The 20395-nt window shown below is 36.0% G+C and overlaps 1 protein-coding gene across 2 annotated transcripts in view; it reads left to right on the forward strand.

The window, feature by feature from the left end:
• The window catches only part of LOC150102184 (serine/threonine-protein phosphatase 2A 56 kDa regulatory subunit epsilon isoform-like), a 270781-nt gene that overhangs the window by 199330 nt on the left and 51056 nt on the right, over positions 1-20395 (forward strand). For both annotated transcript variants that reach the window (XM_090399531.1, XM_090399530.1), the window contains exon 10: positions 17868-17987. In XM_090399531.1, coding sequence (XP_090255657.1) covers positions 17868-17987 — 120 coding nt within the window. The remainder of the gene's footprint in view (positions 1-17867; positions 17988-20395) is intronic.

Raw genomic sequence — 20395 nt, forward strand, 5'->3', positions numbered from 1 at the left:
AAGAGATAGAAGTCAGAGGGAGCCAAATCTGGGGAATAGGGCAGATGTTCCAACAATTCATAGTGCAGATCCCTTAATTTTCCCATTGCCAAAAAAAATTTGTGGGCAGGTGCATTGTCCTGATGAAAGATGATTTCTCTTCTTCTGCAAACTGGGTCTTTTCTCACAAATTTTTTCGTGAGAAATTTTTAGACCTAGAGTAGTCATTTAGTCTGGTTAAAAGATCGGAATAATATTCCCTGGTTATTATTTTACCCTTTTCAAGATAATTAATAAACAAAATGCCTTTAGCATCCCAAAACACCGATGCCATGACCTTTCCTACTGATGGAACCGATATGAAAGAAAGAAAGGAACTGACTTTGTCTTCTTTGGTGCTGAACAACTGGCTTCTGTCCACTGTTTTGACTGCTGTTTGGATTCTGGTGTGTGTAATAGTGAATCCAAGTCTTATCCTTAGTAATAAATCAACATACAAAATCAGTTTTATTCTTGTTAAAACGCTCCAAGCACTGTTCAGAGATTTTCATATGAGTGCATTTTTGGATCTGCTGTAAGCAAGTGTGCACCCATCTTCCAAAAAGCTTTTTCATTTGCAATTCTTCATGCAAAATATATCCTGCATGTTCTTTTGAAATGCCTATAGTCTCATCAATTTCACGTACTTTGACTCGTCGGTCATCCAACCATATCATGCACTTGATCAATGATTTCTGGTGTTGTTACCCTTTTTGGACATCCTTCTCATGGATCGTCTTCAAGACTGGTACGGCCATGTTTAAACTTGGCAGTCCATTTCTTAATTGTTGAAAATGAAGGAGAAGAGTGCCCATAAACTTTTATGAACTTGAATTTCTTTTGGCAGACATTTTACAAAGAATTTTATAACTACACGATATTCAATTTTATCCATTTCAAGGGATACAGATACTTTTGCTTCAGACAGCTGTGTAAAACAAACTACTTGATAGAATGACTTGCAATTTCACATGGGTGCTTATGACAAATGTACCAACTTAGAAAAAAAAAATCTTGCCAATACTGTTGCCATCTAATGGTCGAGGCCGAGAACTTTTCAGACCACCCTCATATAAAACCAGAGAAAAACTCACTTAAATAACTTTATTACTGTAGAATTTTCACACTAGTGTCATAGGCATCGTCTGTACAATATCACAGAATGTCAATTAAACATTAACAGACAATTCTAAAAAACTGCCATTTAAGTAGCTAATGTAAGATAACTATAAAAGGAGCAACAAAAAGATCTGCTTTTATTTGGCTAGAAAAACACAAGTCTTACACCCTCTGTCCAAAAAGAAACCAAACTTTTCGAAAATAGAAGAAACTAGTGGCGTTACCTGTATTTGTGTATTTTTTTGTTGTCAAAAGCGACAACCTTCATTAGTGTTGTGTCAACTGTTTATGACATTTGTTTTATTAGAAGCCGAGTTACAGTGCCAAGTGACAGTGTGTTTTGACGAACGGTCGGAAATTAAGTTTCAAACAGAAAGCTGCGATTGACTTTTGTGTTGTTAAACTTGGTAAAAGTTTTACCGAAATGCATCAAATACTTCAAAAAGCATACAGTGATGAATGCTTATCCTGTACTCAAGTTTATGAGTGGTTTAAGCGATTTCAGAGTGGTCGTGAGACTCTTAAGGAAGACAAAAACCTGGCCATCCAAAAACTGGACTGACTGAGCGAAGTTAACATCCAAAAAGTTTGTGATTTCATCAAAGAAAACCAGAAATCGTCCGTGAGATTGATTGAAGATGAATTGAGGATTCCAAAATCAACTGTGCACAACATCTTGACCAAGAGTTTGGGCCTTCGTAAATTGAATTCTCGATTTGTTCCCCACAAGTTGACCGACAACAAAAAAATGTATCGAATTGAACACTGCAAGGACCTCATTAAAACCGTAAGGACTCAAACTTCCTTGAAATGATCTTTACTGGTGACGAAACAATGTTTGGAGTATGAGCCCGAAACAAAGCGCCAGTGCTGAGTGCAGACCATCAGAAGAGGGGCATCCGAAAAAAAGTTGCTTGGAGAGAAGTCAAATTTAAAGACAATGCTGATTTGTTTCTATGATTCCAAGGGCATTATCCACAAAGAATTCGTTCTGCCTGGTCAAACGGTCAATGGTGAGTTTTATCTCGAAGTTTTGAAGCGATTGATAGCGAGAATTCGTTGCGTACGGTGTGAATATCGTGATGTAGGCAGCTGGTCACTTTTGCACGATAATGCACCATCTCATTTTTTTTTAGACAGTTTTTGAGCAAAAACCAAGTTTGTGTGTTGGATCACTTGCCGTATTCACCTGATTTAGCACCCTGCGACTTCTTTTTATTCTCCCGACTTCATTTGCCAATGAAAGGAAAGCGATACGACACCGTTGAAAACGTTCAAGCGGCAGTAACCACGACCCTCAACAGTATCCCAAAAACCAATATGAAAAAACTCATTTAATGAATTAATTGACCATGCCAAATGCTGTATCAAAGCTGAGGGAGAGTATATTGATTGAAATAAATGATTTGAATAATTATAATTGGCCTCTGTTTTATTTTCTATCAAAAGTTCGGTTTCTTTTTGGACAGAGGGTGTATATTAAATTCCATAATCCTGAGCGGTCTGGACTTGCAGAGCATGCTATTGACACTAATCATGGATTTCATTGGAACAAGACGAGTTCTTCATATAAGTTGATAGGTGAAGAAGAAGGGATATGATAGAAACATTTAAATTACTGAAAGGACTTTTTAGGATTGATACAGGGGAAATGTCTCAGCTGTGTGATAGTGATGGAAGAACAAGAGGTCATCTCTGGAAATTAAAGAAGAGTATGGTTAACAAAGGTGTCAGAACAAGGTTTTTTGCCTGGAGGGTGGTGAACGAGTGGAATTCATTGCCTGACTTAGTTGTGAGCTCTTGGTCTGTAAATGAATTCAAGAAGAGATATGACAGATATTGTTTTGCTAGTTTGGGTCTCCTGCGATGAGTCTACTGACTCCATGGAGATACCAGTAATAATAATAATAAATCATTTCCTCGTAAAATGGCTTTATAAAGAAATATGAAACTTTACTTCACTTACCTAACTTAAACAAAACTGACTGTCTACATCTATCCCTTTTGTGAGAGATAGAACTCTTGAAATCAGCTAATCCTTCCTAACTTTATTTTGTCTGAATATATGTAATTTTTTTTTTTTTTTTAATAAGTTAGGAAATTATGACCTTGTATAGTTATCTTACATTAGTTATTTAGGTGGCACTTTTTAAAATTGTTTTCTTAATGTTTAATTGCCATTCTGTGATCTTGTACTGATAATGCCTTTGATACTTAGGCAAAAATTCTACAGTAATAAAGTTACTGATGTGTGTTTATCCCTGGTTTTATAATTCTTTTTGACTAAGAATTATAATTGTAAGCCATCCACCAAGATACCTAAATTCATCTAGGAAGATATTGATATGAACTTCACAAATCCAGTTTACATTACACACCTGTCAGATGCATCTGAGCTTGATTTAAGTTTGTGAAGGGGAAACTGGCATCTTGAGGAAAGCCAGTCCCAGCAATAAATTACTCACAGAAAATTGTTCAAAATATTAAATGTGGATGTTGTAAACAGAATCTTATATAGAGTGGTACGTCATTCTGTGCTAGTTTTAAATATGATGATGATGAGGGCAGTACAGTAACGAGGGTATGAAGCGCCTATGGCAAGTGTCTAACTTGCACCCCCCCCAACCCAAAAATGAGAAAAATTTTGAAAAATTTAAATGTAACAAGTTAAATTTTACTAAATGCAATACGTTAAATACTCACTATTAACCCCATCAAAATGAGTTGCAGTGTGTTGCAGAATTTGTGTGTCTAAAGCGCCGTATTGCCGAAATTTAAAAATACAATATAAAATAGTGGACTTTTATATCTATTTACTTATTTTTATTTTTTACATTTTTTATGTTTTGCACCCCAAACCTAGTTACGCCTGTGGCAGGCGCCTCTTTTGCCACGCACTCGTTACGTCACTGGATGGGGTAGCAAGCAATTAAACCACATACTCAGTAATCAGTCACCCAGTAGCCAAACTGATGTGTGTAACAAGAAATGTGCATGCAATAAATTAATACTTTTTTGGTGTAAGAATTAGAACTCCATGGTGGACTGAAGAAATTAGAGGTAGCCTAGTAAAAGGGAAAAAAATTATATCAGAAATCTGACAAGCATGTTAACAAGTGAATAAGAGAATTTCGGGGGGGGGGGGGGTGAATATAAGGTAAGCTAGATATGAAAGCAATTAAACAAAAGTCAGGGGGGAAAATGTTAAGATTAGATGATGAATATCACGGAATTGTCAGAATGATTTGAGGTGGGGATGAGTAAAAGGAATCAGCTGTTCAGAAATCAGAATTTTTAAAAGTCGGATTGAAATAGATGATATTTGACCAAAGGTGCTCATATATATGGAGATATGAAAAAGTTTTATAGTGACAGTAGTAGCAGCAGCTATGCTGCATAATCCAAAGTGATTGGGGGAAAGTTAATCTAGATTAGATGATTAGAATATTGCTATCATCAGGACTCAATAAATATTGTTGTTGTTATTATTACATGACACCTCCAAGGAGTCCAAAGACTCATTGAGGGCAGACATCTATTCTACAACTCTGTCTCCACCACTTAATCCACCAACTACAGTGAACCACATCATCTACAGCAGTGTTTTTCAAACTTCATATATCCGCGTACCCCTTCTTAAATTTTCATTATTACCAAGTACCCCCTAATTAAATAAAAAATAAATTCATTAATTAAAAAATAATTAAAATCAATTAATTTAAAATATTAATTAAAATTAAATATCTATTTTATTTCAATTTATATGTTCATGTAAACAAAAGAATATGATTTATTTTTAAATTTTGGTTCTCTAGAGATGTCAGATGACACACTCTTATCAATTTCATTTGATACGGATGCAATATCAACGCATCTTGTTGCTTACAGCTACTTGTATTTGCTAAATTGCTCTCTTTTGGGGATTTTATAAATCCAATCTTTAAATGATCCATACGTAAGAATTTGAAAGCTTAAAAAAAAAATACTGTATTTACTTGAATATAACTAACTTTTTCCCCAAAATTAAAGCTAAAAAATCATGTTGCGAGATACGTGCGTGAATTTTCAGAAACTAAAGTTTTCAGGAAAAAAAAATTGAAAATGGTGCGACTTACCAAGAAGCTCATACTCGCTATCACTACTTTTTGGCATCGAGAACAGTTTCTTTGTGTGCATCGTCAAAGTCATCTACCCAAATAGCGTCATCTTCTTTCCCATTATTTCAAGCAAAAATTACCAGTAATTTACAAGACTTGAGATACGTAGAGCAGTGAAGAACTGCATATGATTGGTGCGGTATTAACAAAAGATCGCACGAACCAAAGACAAATTAGCATTTCAACAGTTGAGTTGAAATGCTAATTCCCTTCAACCAAATTCCATAATATCTGAAACACATTCACTATATATTTCTTAGTTTTAACACATTAATGACGGGGGTGGTGTCGAGCAAAACCATATGTCCCACCGGCAACATATGGTTTTGCTTGGTCTATACAGCAGTTTCTGTTGGAGAGGAGATGTGATTCATTAGTTAGTGCCATTTTATACTGGTTGTCTCTAATTGCACTGTTTGTTGAAAAATATAATGACTTCTTTAATTATGCATAGCCGAAAATTGCTGTGTACCCCCTAACGACCTTTCACGTACCCCTGGGGATACGCGTACCACCACTTTGAGAAACACTGATCTACAGCAACACCATCTACTGCCTGCCACCACCACTAGTATTTTCATAGATAATCGCAAACATTCATGCCCAAATATACTCGCCCATGGCAAATAGTTACAGACTAGATAAATTTTTAAATTTATTTTGTTAATTACTAGTTTCATACAACACATGTATAATTCTTCAGATTGGGACAGAACACAAATGAAAAGTGGTATTTTTAATTTAATAAAAAATAACTTTCTAAACAATTTTTTTAAACTTTATGAAAACACAGAATATTCATAATATAAAGGACCATTCTAGTAACAAAAATCATTGTAACAAATTATATTTAAAAAAAAATGTAGTTGTTTTTCCCCTACTCTTATTAACTTCTTTGAATGGTTCTCATACAAACAAATTATTCTCCAAACAGTGATACAGCACCATTGATTACTTTATGGAACTCCTATTGACATATTGGAAAATCATTAAAAAAAATTGGGGGCTGGGGAGATCTTGGCCAGGTACATGTTTTTCATGGCAAGCAGAATGTTACATAATTTGTCAAGCTCTGGCTGTCTCTAAGAAGTGAAATAAAACAATGCAAGAATTATGAAGGAATTTTCCTACATAATGTTCCAGGTAAGATTTAGCAAACATTCTTGAGAAGAGGCTAAGAGAAACTTGGTGAACAAGCTCGGTTCAAGTCAAATAAGGGTTTTCAGAATCTGATTTTCACTTTAAGAGAATTGGTTGAGAAATCATAAGAATATAACATGAATCTGTATTTAAGTTTTATAGACCTGACAAGGTAATCAGCCCAAAGAAAGAATTAGAAATCACAGTCAGCCCCATATGTAGGATTTTAGTGACAAAGGATATGAGACAGTTGCTGAGTGAAGGATGATCTGTAGAAAAGGAAACAAGGTGTGGTTATAGTCTGCTGCCAAGAACTGACATTCACAGTGTATTTGGAATAATCAGTTAAGAAGAGACCAAGGGAGCTAAAAGAGGACTATCATGTTGGAGAGGATTATCATGCATTCTGGTGGGTGGATGGACACTTTGCAAATGATCAGTGGAACTGAAGAAATGGGAAGCCAGTATAAGTTGAAGTCTCCAAGGATCTCACCATTTGTGTATTTGAGCTGCAGAAAATCCAAGCTTCAAAGATAAATAAATGAAAAATAGGGAAGAAAATAAATGGAGTAAGGAAATCTTGAGACAGAACAGAATGGAAAGCAGGAGGGACATTCAAGGTTTGGCAACTGACACAGGGTATCACATCTCTTGAGAAATGCATAGGTCCCATCCTTGGCAGAAGAAAACACAAAGGGTGTAGTCTTGAAAATTGAAGTGGACTGTAGTTGCTAAGACTGCCAGTTAAGGTTTGATTATAAATAGCCGTTTGAGTTTAACTTTTGTAAAGTGATGGGGCATGTCTTCTATCTTCTTCTTCTTGAGTATTCTGCAATTGAGCAGGTTCCTCTCTTAGTAGCAAAAACTTTCCTTCCACTCTCTTCTGTTCTGAGCCTTCTCTTTCAAGGTTGTGTACCTGTCTCCATTCGGCATGTCATCTAGCATTGTTTTCCTTACTCTTCCTCTGGGTCTTTTTCCATCTATTTTTCCTTCGATGGTATCTCTGATGATTCCATTCCATCTCAGAATATGTCCGATCCAGTTTCTTTCCTCTTTTTATCCTCTTTAACAGACTTCTTTCTTCTTCTACTCTTTTTAAGACCTTTTCATTAGTATTTTATCTGTCCATTTGATTTTTTCCATCCTTCTCCAAATCCACATATCAAAGCTTTCCAAAATCTTAATGTCTTCTTTCTTCATTGTCCAAGTTTCAGCTGCATAGAGGCAACACTCCACACATAACATTTTAGTAGTCTTTTCTTTAGGTTTCTATCCATTTTACTTCTGAATAAATTCTATTTTCTATTAAAGGCATCTTTTCCCATCGCTATTCTTGCTTTTATGTCACTTTTACTCTTCCATCACTGCTAATTACACCTCCTAGATATTTAAATATCTTTACTTGATTCAGTTTTTCCCATTTATTCTGATATCCATATTTGCCTCTTTCCTTGCTATTTTCATTAATTTTGTTTTTCTTATGTTAATTTTCATTCCATAATTGATACAGGATTCCAGTAATGAAACAGGACTTCAACAGATATTGTAGTCCTGTTTCGGTATTTGATCATACTGCCGTGTCATCTGCATATCTTATTGCAAATATCTACCTCCAATCTTTATTCCTTCTTCCGAATTCTCCAGTGCTTCTTTTAACATTGCTTCGGAATACATGTTAAACAAAATTGGTGACAGAGAACAGCTTTGTCTTACTCCTCGTTCAATGATACCTGGTTCTGTTGTACCATATATGTCTCTCACCATGGCAGTTTGTCCCATATTTAGTGAAATAATTAGCCTTCTGTCTTTCCATTCTATACCAATCTTTTCCATTACTTCCACCATCTTATCCCATTTTACAAAGTCAAAAGCTTTTTCAAAATCTATTTAACAGATATTAACTTCTTTATTCACTTCCAGACTTCTTTCACTTACTATTCTTGACAGTCCAATCACATCTCTTGTTCCCCTACCCTTCCTGAAACCAAACTGATCTTCTCCAAGAAATTCTTCCACCTTAGATGCAATTCTCAGTGTTAGAATTCTCAAGTAATTTTGATGTATGGGAAATGAGGCTTATTGTTCTAAAATCCTTGCAGTTCACTGCATTACATTTCTTTGGTCTTAAATATTAAGATCATAAAATCTTTTGGTAATTCTTCTTTGTTATAAATTAAATTTATTAATTTGGTTATTTCTTCAGTTCCTTCTGCCTTTCTGCATTTTAGTTCTTTAATGGCCATTTCTATTAGATCATAAAATTCTTCAAAATCTGTCTTCAAAATCTCTGGGCCTAGATTATCTTCATTTACCTTCTTTATATCTTCTAATAGCAACTCATTTGGTCTGTTTTCCTTGTCATGTAGATCTTCAATGTATTCCTTCCATCTCATTAGGATTTTATCTTCTTCAGTTATGATTTCTCCATTCTTATTTTCTATGCCTCTAGCTCAAATTCCATTTCTTTTCTGATTTATGCTTCTTGCTTTTATGTCTTCTATATAAGACCATAAACATTGGTGAAATGGATTTGGAAGGTTTTTTTTTTTTTCCAAATAGGATTTTATTATTTGTATTATTTGGCTTTTTTCCCTGTTTTTGCATTGTTTTCTAAGGCCATTTCTTTTTATTTTATTTATTTTCTTCTGCAGTGTTATGGCAGCTACTTATGGCTTGTGTGGGTAAGTGATAGAAAACAAGCTTTTGCTAGGAGGAAAGAGTTCAAGGGCATGTAAGTGTTAAGTTGAAAGACTTGCAGGTATGTCTCCCATATTGAGAGCACCCATTATCCTACCACTAGATGCTCCCCCCCCCCCCTCCAAGCTTACTGCATACCACTGTTCAGAATCACTTCAGATACAATTTTGCAGAGTAAGTGGCAGCATAAGGATTATTCACTTGCTCTCATGGAGGCCTCCTGATGCATTATTATCAGGTTCAATCTTGTCTACTATCTAGTAGCTGGCTGCAATTTTGTTTGTTGGTTATTGTGACATAACAAAAAGCTTGCTAGTAGGTGAGAATATTTTAGCTTTAATTTCCCTGTTAACAATGAGATATAATGGAGTTTTTAAACATGGGACAAACCTTACATGTGTCATGTCAAATACTTTTTGACATGACACATCTGTTCTCGTGGAAAGGCTCAGACGTTGGTTATGCATTTTTACTAAATAGTTTAAGGAAATTACAACATAAACCAGGATATACGTTAAAATAAATTTTAATACACTTCCAATATTTCGGCAACGTCACGTTGCCATTTTCACAGGAACTTAAGAACAAGACACGTGCATGCAGGCACAACAAACAGTAAATGAGGAAGAAGCAGGAAGCTATTCTTTCTCCTAAAGTCCTGATGGTGCCCCCCCTAGCGGGCAACTGGGCTGAAGGTCTTCTGATGTAGATTTCCCAAATTTGAGGCAGTCTCATACAGCCAAATTTGTTGCGGTTTGGATTGTTTCTTAGGGATGAGGCTGATTCCATGAAAAGCCTTTCATATTTGTATTTACTACGGTGTATTATCGTGGCTTTCTTCCACCGTATTCTATGGCAGGTATCCAGCGCATGGTCAGCAAGACCAGAGTGGCTGTATTGGCGAAACCGGATGTAGTCCTTGTGTTCTGAAATTCTGATATTAGCTGTCCTGCCTGTTTGGCCCAAGTAGGACAGCTTACAGCTGCAAGGGACCTGGTATACACCAGGTAGGTCTAGGGGGGGGGGGGGAGATTTGTCTTTAGTAGAGTGGATAAGGGATGCCAATTTTTTATATGGTCTGTAACAAGAAGTTAAGTCGTGTTTTTTTAGGATTTTTGTAATTTTTTCCGAAATGCTTCGAATATAGGGTATGGTGATGGAGTTAGAGTAATCCTTGTTGTGAGGGGGGGAAGGGGCAGGGAGGTTGTGGTTTATTGGTTTCAATATTTTTTTGATTTTTTTTTGGGGGGGGGGGGGGGGTAGCCATTGGATGAGAAAGTGTTGAGAATGTGGTTTAGTTCTGTGGTTAGGGCATTGTCATTTGAACAGATAAGTTTAGCCCTGTTGTGTGGTGTCTTAATGACTCGTATTGTTGCGAGGAGGGGTGGTGGGATTGTTGGTGAATGTATCTGCCTGTATGGGTGGGTTTTCTATAGACTGAGAAAACCAAGGTTCCATCAGGCTGGTGGGTGACTAGTGTGTCTAAGAAAGGAAGGCAGTTGTTTTTTTTTCCTCTTCCAGTGTGAATTTGATTCTGGGGTGTTGGTTGTTTAAGTGTGTTAGGAAGGAGAGGAGTGTGTATACCAGGTCCCTTGCAGCTGTAAGCTGTCCTACTTTGGCCAAACAGGCAGGACAGCTAATATCAGAATTTCAGAACACAAGGACTACATCCGGTTTCACCAATACAGCCACTCTGGTCTTGCTGACCATGCGCTGGATACCCGCCATAGAATATGGTGGAAGAAAGCCACGATAATACACTGTAGTAAATACAAATTAGTAAATATAAATAAAAATAAAAAAAGAAAGGAAGGCAGTTGTTTTTTTTCCTCTTCCAGTGTGAATTTGATTCTGGGGTGTTGGTTGTTTAAGTGTGTTAGGAAGGAGAGGAGTGTGTATACCAGGTCCCTTGCAGCTGTAAGCTGTCCTACTTTGGCCAAACAGGCAGGACAGCTAATATCAGAATTTCAAAACACAAGGACTACATCCTGTTTCACTAATACAGCCACTCTGGTCTTGCTGACCATGCACTGGATACCCGCCATAGAATACGGTGGAAGAAAGCCACGATAATACACTGTAGTAAATACAAATATGAAAGGCTTTTCATGGAATCAGCCTTCAGCCCTAAGAAACAATCCAAACCTCAACAAATTTGGCTGCATGAGGCTGCCTGAAATTTGGGAACCTACATCAGAAGACCTTCAGCCCAGTCGCCCAAGAATACCAAAATTGCCTGCTATGGGGCACCATCAGGACTTTAGGAGAAAGAATAGCTTCCTGCTTCTTCCTCATTTACTGTTTGTTGTGCTTGCGTGCACGTGTCTTGTTCTTAAGTTCCTGTGAAAATGGCAACGTGATGTTGCTGAAATATTGGAAGTGTATTAAAATTTATTTTAATGTATATCCTAGTTTACATTGTAATTTCCTTAAACTATTTAGTAAAAATGACACATCCATATGGTCATGGGCCAGAGCAGCATATTATTTTTATGAATTTTTGTGAACTGTATATCTGACTTGAGGTTGGATATGCCAGTTAGGCATGCAAACTACTACATTGTTATTATTATTTAGTATCCTTCTGTTAGAAGAGTAGCACTTTTTGTTGATTGATATCGTAGTTACCCCTGATTGGCTATTGTTATGATTGTTTCCTTATTCTTCGGGAGATCTGTAGGACTTGATATTCCTATTTCAGACAGTTAAGATATGGGTCACATCTAAGTGAATGTTGTTGGAGAATTCATTGGATAATTCTTACCTTCTCTGTTCTATTGATGTCATTGATGTTGTATATATATATATATATATTTGATTTCCTTATATGTTAAAAAACATAATACTGAGTCTTACCTTCAGTAAAGGTTTATTATGCACTTGGATAGTTAGATTTACTAAGTGGAGATGTAGATATGTTGGCTACAACTTCCTCCATATGTATGGAAGCAGATGGTTTTATCATTTGTCTACTGTACAGCATTTCATTATTCCCCCCCCCCCCCCTTAATATGGTTTTTTTTAGTTTAACATTTACCTGGCTGAGCTATTAGAGACTGTTGGCACTATGGTCACTTTACAAGTTTGCATTCATGATGAAAGAGCTGATTTTGTAATTCAAGTTATAGCAGTGTAGCTCCTATCTGTTTTCAGATAGGAAACAGATGACATCACACATCCAGAAGATATCACAACCTAAGTTGAAACCACATTGAAATATAGATGTTTGTAGGTCACAGTCTTAGTTTTTGTAATAGAACTAAGGTTCAATACCAGTAAATAACATTCCTTGAAATGAAGTAATGTCCATTTCAAATTTGAACTATGGAACAGTAAAACATACTTCCAGATAGCGAGACACACTACATAATGTTCAAATCTGGTGGTTTGGGTATAGTGAATGTCTCCAAGAACACAAGTTGCTGCATTACCATGTCTTAACACTGACATTCAGAAGAGATATGCTATGTGGATTGCTTATTTTTGGCTTGAACCGAAACCATTTTTCATAATTCCAAAAATTTGAAATTGTATGCTTATATATCATCATCATCATCAAATTCCTGCCATGTACCCTCAAGGGGTGTACAGGATATGACAGTACTACATGAAAAAATTACATCATTACTAACTTCCTATCTACAATTTTCCTCCAAATCAGTCTGTTACTTGTCAAGACTCCAACATTATCAGATCTTATATTTCTATCGTCTAAGGCACTTTGCACCGTATCAATCCACCTATATCTTGGTCTTCCTCTGGGTCGTTTTCCTGCCAACCTGGCAGAGAACACTTGTTTTGCTAATCTTTCCTCTCCCATTCTATTTAAGTGACCACACCATCTGAGATTAGCTCTGCTAACGCATTCCTGGATGCTGACAATGTCAAGTTCTTTCCTAATATCCTCGTTTTTAATGTGATATTGCCATTGATGCCATCTGTTCACGCCTCTAATCTTTCTCAGGACTCTCATATCTGCGGTCTCTAGTCTTTGGTCAAGTGTTTTACTTCTGACCCAGCTCTCAGATCCATAAGTTAAAATTGGTTTGAACACTGTCTTGTATACAGCTAATTTAGTGTTCCGACTAATTTCTTTCTTATTCCATATGAATTTATTCAATTGACTTCCCACCATACCAGCTTTGCTGATTCTGTTGTCTATTTCTATATTTAGTTTACCATCTTCAGTGAAAATTGTGCCTAAGTAGCTGAAATGTTTTACTTGTTCCACAGGTTCTCCATTCACAACACAGTTGACATTTTCAATGATTCTGCCTATTTTCATTGTCTTTGTCTTTTTATTGCTGACCTTCATACCATATCTATTACAACAGCTATTCAATTTAGTCAGAGAATCTTGCAGACTTGTAGCGGATTTATTTAGAAGTATAACATCATCCACATAAAGCAAAGAGCTGACATTAACATCTCCAATTTTGATATCAGGTTTAATACCACATTCCTTCATAATGTGATCCATATAGATAATGAATAACAGAGGGGATAATGTACATCCTTGTCTCACACCAGATTTAACATTAAACCATCTTCCTCTACTTCCTTCAATTCTAACTGCTGACTCACAACTCAAATAAAGACTAAGTATCGCTTGATATAATGCCCCATTGACACCATATAACTGCAGCGTATTGAATAGCTTCTCTCTTGGCACCTTGTCATATGCCTTTTCCAAATCGACAAAACTTAAATACAGATCTGTGTTATATTCCCATGCTTTCTCGACTATTTGTCGTAAAGTGAAGATCTGATCCTGACAGCCTCTATTTGGCCTGAATCCAGCTTGTTCTTCACCAAGCTTTTCTTCCACAATTCTTCTCAACCGTTTCTCAAGTATACTTGCATAGATCTTGCCAGGAACACTCAGTAGGGAAATACCTCTGTAATTCTCACATTCAGTTTTATTTCCCTTTTTATATATGGGTACTATGAGAGCTCTACTCCAATCATCGGGAATTCGTCCCTCTGTCCAGGCTTTCTGAACTATGCAGTGCAGCCACTGTAAGACTCTTATACCACCATACTTCAGCATTTCTGGTCGAATATCATCTACTCCTGCTGCCTTTCCACATTTCAAGCCTTTGATGGCTTTTTCTACTTCAAGTATGGATATGTATTCCTGACTGCATGCCTGGTCAGTGTTTTTTATCACTGTGCTGTCATCACTGCTTGTTTCATTTAGCAGTTTTTCAAAGTAATTACTCCATACTTCAAGGATATCTTTTTCTTCTGTTTTCATTTCACCTTTATCATCTGTAATTCCTTTTACAGCACTCTTTCCTCCATTTCTAAGCTTCTTCAACAACCTCCAGAATATTTTGCCACCTTCTTGATATTTATTTTCTATATTCTTGCCAAAGTCCTCCCATGACTTTTGTTTAGCAAGTTTTACACACTGTTTAGCTTTCTTACATTTGTCTCTGTATTCTGTAAGAGTAAAAGCTGACTTATTTGCCAGGAACTTTTGATATGCTTTCTTCTTTTCCTTCACTGCCTCTTTAACTTCCTGTGTCCACCAGGGAGTTCTGCTTATATATAGACATTATTATTATCATTAGACCTCCGGGGAGATCTCTCTCTCACACACACACGTGCCCTTCATCTGACTATGCCTTAACCACCTTCAACATATCCATATTCACCATACTCTTAAGTTGTGCTCTCCATGCAAAAAACATACTCCTTACCTCCATGATCACACTTTGCTTATACAGCTTGCATGAATATCCTCTTGTTCTCCTGCTGTCCATCCATTCTACATCCTCTGTCCAAAAAGAAACCGAACTTTTTGAAAATAGAAGTAACTTGTGACACCACCTGTTGTATCTTTTTTGTTGTCGAAAGTGCAACCTTCATTAGTGTTGTGTCAACTGTTTATGACATTTGTTTCATTAGAAGCAGAGTTATAGTGCCAAGAGTGACAGTGCGTTTTGACTAATGATCGGTCGTCACGATATTCATGCCATACGCAATGAATTCTCGCTATCAATTGCTTCAAAACTTCGAGATGGTTTTATCAAGATAAAATTCACCATTGGCCAGGCAGAACGAATTCTTTGTGGATAATGCCCTTGGAATCATAGAAACAAATCAGCATTATAAAATTGACTATTTGGGAAATGTTGATCAAGTATCTGAGAAAAAACTATTTTAATACCAACTTAAGCTGTTGGCATCTTCAGGGTACAGGACTGATGATAGGAACTAAAGCTAACAAACATGTTACAGACTAGACATTAACAGAATTCTAATTATAAATTACAAACAATACTGAACGTGTGCAATACACGTATGGCGTGTACATGATTTCACTTGTTGTTTAGGAACGTTTTATAGTTGGCACTAAAGTTCATTTCTTGTATGTTTAAAGATCTAATTAGGGTCTTCCAGGTCTGTAGAAAATCTTAATAGGAACCAAGGTTTAATCTTATCCGAGTTCTGGGAGACCCTAATTAGATCTTTAAACACACAAGAAATGAACTTGTGTGTTTAAAATGAAATTAGTACCAACTATAAAACGTTCCTAAACAACAACAAGTGAAATCATGTACGTGCCACACGTGTATTGCACATATTCAGTGTTGTTTGTAATTTATAATTAGAATTCTGTTAATGTTTAGTCTGTAACATGTTTTGTTAGCGTTAGTTCCTATCATCAGTCCTGTACCCTGAAGATGCCAACAGCTTAAGTTGGTGAAACTAGTTGGTATTAAAATAGTTTTTTCTCAGATAAATCAGCATTATCTTTACTTTTGACTTCTCCAAGCGACTGTCCCTCTTCTGGTGGTCTCCACTCAGCACTCTGGTGCTTTGTTTCAGGCTCATACTCAAAACACCAAGTTTCGTCACCAGTGATGATCGTTTCAAGGTAGTTTGAGTCCTTACGAGCGGTTTTAATGAAGTCCTTGCAGTGTTCAATTCAATACTTTTTTGGTTGGCAGTCAACTTGGGAACAAATCGTGAATTCAATTTTCAAAGGCCCAAACTCTTGGTCAAAATGCTGTGCATAGTTTTGGAATTCCCAATTCATCTTCAATGAATCTCACGGACGATTTCGGATTTTCTTTGATGAAATCACGCACTTTTTGGATGTTAACTTCGCTTAGTCCAGTTTTGGGACAGCCTGGCTTTTCGCCGTCATCAAGAGTCTTACGACCACTTTGAAATCATTTAAAACACTCATAAACTTGAGTACGGGATAAGCATTCATCACCGTATGCTTTCTGAAGCATTGAATGTGTTTCGGTAAAACTTTTACCAAGTTTAACACAAAAGTCAATGAAACTCATTTTCTGACCATTCATCAAAACACACTGTTACTCTTGGCACTGTAACTCAGCTTCTAATGAAACAAATCTCATAAGCAATTGACACAGCACTAATGAGGGTTGCCACTTTCGACAACAAAAAGATACAACAGGTGGCGTCACTGGTTTCTTCTATTTTTGAAAACTTCGGTTTCTTTTTGGACAGAGGGTGTATAAAAAACCTGTTCCACATGAATCTGGTAATAATCTCTTGCCAACTTATCTCTCTTCTTCATATTTTCCTCTTCTCCTATTTATTCATTAGATTGAAATATTTCTTCATTTATTTTGAAAGCTAGTAACCAAATCACTAGTAACATGTAATCCATATGTGGCTTGATCAAGACCTTATATAATGTAACCATAATCTCCTTACTTCTACATGTCATTTTCCTCCACATCATTGCCATAATCCATTAAGCTGTCCTAACAGTTGTGGCAATGTCTTCCTAAATTTTAAATCCTTACCTGCTATTCCCCCCCCCCCCCCAGGTCTCTTATTTCCTTTAAGATATTCCCACAAATGGTATACTCTGCATTCCACCTTTACTTTCCACATTATAAAATCTTACATTTTGCAACATTCAACATTGAACTGGTAACCACAAACACTTTCCATATGCACTACTCTGTAGTTTTCCTAACTTTGCATCTTCTGTAAACAAATATCACCATTCAAATATTTTCCAATATCATTAACATAAAAGTTAAACAGCAGCAGCCCAAAACAGACCTTGGGCACACTACTAGTGACTTTTCTCTTTTGGGATATTGCTCCTCCATATGCAACTGATATCTATCTTCGCTAATTTCCAATTACATGCACTGTGTGCATATACATGCCTCCAGCCAACAGACTCTAGGTTTAAATTGGACTGTGGACATGGATATTTGTAAATGTCTTTACATTTAATTACATTGCTCGGTATGTGACCACCACCATGTTTACTTGCAGGCCTGAAAAATTTTCCATTTTTCTTCTCTACAATGCTGTTTCCAGATTATTGAGCCTCAACTCACCTGTGGTACTAGTGTACAGTATTATATGTTTACTACCTTTTGTACAGTGAGATTCACATTAAAAAAGAAATTAAAAAAAAAATCTGCTAATGCATAAATACCACAAAACATTATATGCAGAATGCACACAACATTTGTGATCAAGTAATTGAGCTAACCATTGTGGGGAGGGATATTAACTTGAATGTTTATTTGCTAAAAATCAGTATGAACTTTTTGATAAGTTTAATTGATGCATATTGCTATTTTATAGACATAGGAAGTGATTTTATTAGTACTTGTCATGCATAAATTAAGTGGTTATCTTATCTTAGCAAATATAAATGTTCTGTATGAATATCCTTTTTTATTATTTCTCAGATTTATTTATTATTATTATTTTAAATTTAAGGTCATGTTTCTTGGAGAAATTGAAGAAATCTTAGATGTTATAGAGCCATCACAATTTGCAAAAATTCAGGAACCTCTATTTAAGCAAATTTCACGGTGTGTTGCTAGCCCACACTTTCAGGTGTGTAATTCTTGTATTAATGTTCAAAATGTATAATATTTGTGAGATGTCTTTGATTGTGAACTTAACCTACTGAAACTGCACAAACCCACACATAATCTCTCTAGTAAGATGGCAGTACATAAAATTATTCATATTTATGTTCATTATTTTGAGTTCAGAAACCATAAAAGCAGAGCGAACATTATGCTGGAAAGGTCTTAAGAGATTCGAAGGAAACACAGACCCTTAAGCCATACAGTTAGAGTAGTTAGTTAACAAAATCATGTAACACTCATTTGAGTGGAGCAAGTTGCAAAAAAATACATATACTAGCACAAATTTATTAAAGGATAGTCTTTTTAGTTTTTATGGAATCACTGTAATATTAGATGAGTACATTTTGATCCAAGTATTGTTTATAATGATGGAATGAGTAGAAAACTAGAAGTGTGATTGGAAGAATGGCATGCTAATGAGAATCTATTGAATTATCACAGGATTAGTATTTCTGACATGTACACCGTGTCATTAATGTGGATATTGCAAGCATGATGGAAGAAATATTGCAAAATACAAAATATGCTAGCACAAAATAAACAAGTGGATAAAGCATGTGCTTTTCTGCCATTGGATGTATTGAATTCCACTACATTGTGAATGCTTGCGAAAGTCTAGAAAGAAAATCAGTGAAATGATAGTCACTTTCCATTTCGAACTTTACCATCTTGTTTATGTGGACAACTGAAATAGCATTTTAAAATGATAGATTGAGAAGCCAGAGTCTCTGTCTGTGATAAGAATACTGAATACTTAAAAAAGCATTCTGTATAATGTTAGTTCTCCCCACATTTTAATTATCACAGGTGTTTGAAATGTTTGTGACCTGATATAGAAGCAAATCACATTTTTAATTCATTTTTACTTTTTTGATATAATCTTCTCTTAGAATAATGCACTTGGTTCAGCAGTGCTGCAGTGTAGTTATACTGTCATCATAAACTGATTTGTTCAAGTCTGCAAAAAAAAAAAAAAAACCCTTCTGCTGTTGCAATAATCTCTTCATTTAATGAAAATTTGTTTTACAGCCAAGAAATTTTTTGAGTTTCAGGAATAGGAAGAAGTCCAAATGGAGCCATATCAGATTAATGTGTCAAAAATTTGGAACAACGTTGGTAAAGTTTGACACCTCAGTTGCAGATTGTGAGCTGCATTGTTTAGATAAAACAGCACTTTTTTGTTGGCAATTCTTGGCCTTTTCTCATGAATTTTTTTTTCATATAATTTTTGAAGGTTAGTGTAGTACTGCTTATTGCCTTGCCCTTTGGAAGATGATCATAATTTTCTCAGCTTACCTTCTCTCATCCTCAATAATACATCACCAGACAGGATGAACTCTTTCACCTTGGACTAACGTTTGCCTCCAATCTCTCTTGCGACAAACACATCACATCAATAGCTTCTTCAACTTCTAAAAAAGCTAGGCATTCTTTTCTACTCAAACTATTTTACACCCACCCAGCTGCTAACCCTATATAAATCCCAAATCTGCTCATAATTAGAATACTGTACACACATTTGGGGTGGTGCATCTAAAACCTCTTTCTTTTTTTTTATGTCCAGAGGAGATCAATTCAACTCATAGATGACCCTTCCCTTTTAGGCTCACTTCAACCTCTATCTCACAAATGCAATGTTTCAGTTCTGTGTCTTTTCTAGGTACTTCCATGGTCACTGCTCCAGTGAATTGGCAAACATCATTCTTCCACTTGCTTTTAGGCCTGTTAAAAACAAGAGTAGCTGCTGTCCAACATCCCTTTGCAGTACAACTGCAAACTCTTTGAATCTTTTTCTCCTCTTCCTCATTTATTCCATCTGCCTCTGTCCTCTGGAACAGCCTTCCTCATGATATGTTTCTCAACAATTTCAACCTACAGCTCTTTAAGAAGAATGTCAATAGGTTTCTTCTTTCTCGACCCTCATCTGTACCTCATGCATGGCAATGGTGCTATAGGTTCTTGTACCTTTCGTGTGGAATCTCAGAATACTTACATCATGACTTTGCTAACTGATAGAACTATCTTTGCCTTCTTTGGAACTGAGATTTGGGATGTTTCCATTGCTTTGGCTATTCTTTAATTTGTCTGGTTTGAGACAGTGAATTTAAGTCTTAGCAGTAGTTACAAATCTCCTCAGAAAATATGAATTCTCTCTAAAATGCTCCAGATCTTCTTTCAGAATTTGGCATCAAATGTGTTTTTGTTAGTATCAGCAAATACAGCACCCACCTTGTGGACACATTTGACGTAACCATTTCTTTGATTAGGATATGATGCACCCATTCAGTTGTGAGATGTCCATAGCTTCACCAATCATGCACACTTTAATTTGGCATTCTTTTGACTTTATTGTGTGGATTTTTTTACAGT

The sequence above is a fragment of the Typopeltis vanoorti genome, chromosome 10 (assembly GCF_054136105.1).
Source record: "Typopeltis vanoorti isolate ZY-2024b chromosome 10, IOZ_Tvanoo_1.0, whole genome shotgun sequence".
Lineage (NCBI taxonomy): Eukaryota > Metazoa > Arthropoda > Arachnida > Uropygi > Thelyphonidae > Typopeltis > Typopeltis vanoorti.